We start from the raw sequence: 464 nt of genomic DNA on the forward strand, positions 1-464 counted from the left end.
ACTGACAGGCCTGTAGTTCCTAGGTCATCGTAGCAGACATTCTTTTAGGATGAATGCCTCTCAAATTGTCTGAACCTTTCTAGAATGTGAACTCAGCATTCATTTTTAGAATAATTTAAAGTTTATAATAGAATTCCAAATTTGCTACTTGCACCAGAAGATGTTTCTGTTCTTTGCTAACAGATGAGACAGGACTTGCAGCACTGGGACAGTGCACTTCAGCTGGCTAAGCGCTTGGCCCCAGACCAGATCCCTTTCATATCAAAGGAATATGCCATGCAGCTTGAATTCATGTAAGTTCTCCTATAAAACTGCAGTATAAGAGTATTAAATCAATGCTCATGCTCAACAGAAGAACACAATTGAGATCATCATAGAATTTATTAAATAAATACTTTGTAGCAGGTAACTGCTTGGAAAATAGAGAAAGGCCAAATCGTTTAGTACTTCTTATACTTCTTTCC

The 464-nt window shown here is 37.5% G+C and overlaps 1 protein-coding gene across 1 annotated transcript in view; it reads left to right on the top strand.

Moving 5' to 3' along the window:
- Positions 1–183: 183 nt before the first annotated feature.
- LOC103798269 (WD repeat-containing protein 19-like) overlaps positions 184–464 on the top strand; it is a gene marked incomplete at its 5' end in the record, with an annotated part of 16,748 nt that continues 16,467 nt past the window's right edge. Inside the window, one exon of the mRNA XM_009070525.1 lies at positions 184–293. Within this exon, the coding sequence (XP_009068773.1) occupies positions 184–293 (110 nt within the window). The remainder of the gene's footprint in view (positions 294–464) is intronic.

The sequence above is a fragment of the Acanthisitta chloris genome, unplaced genomic scaffold (assembly GCF_000695815.1).
Source record: "Acanthisitta chloris isolate BGI_N310 unplaced genomic scaffold, ASM69581v1 scaffold3670, whole genome shotgun sequence".
Classification (NCBI taxonomy): Eukaryota; Metazoa; Chordata; class Aves; order Passeriformes; family Acanthisittidae; genus Acanthisitta; species Acanthisitta chloris.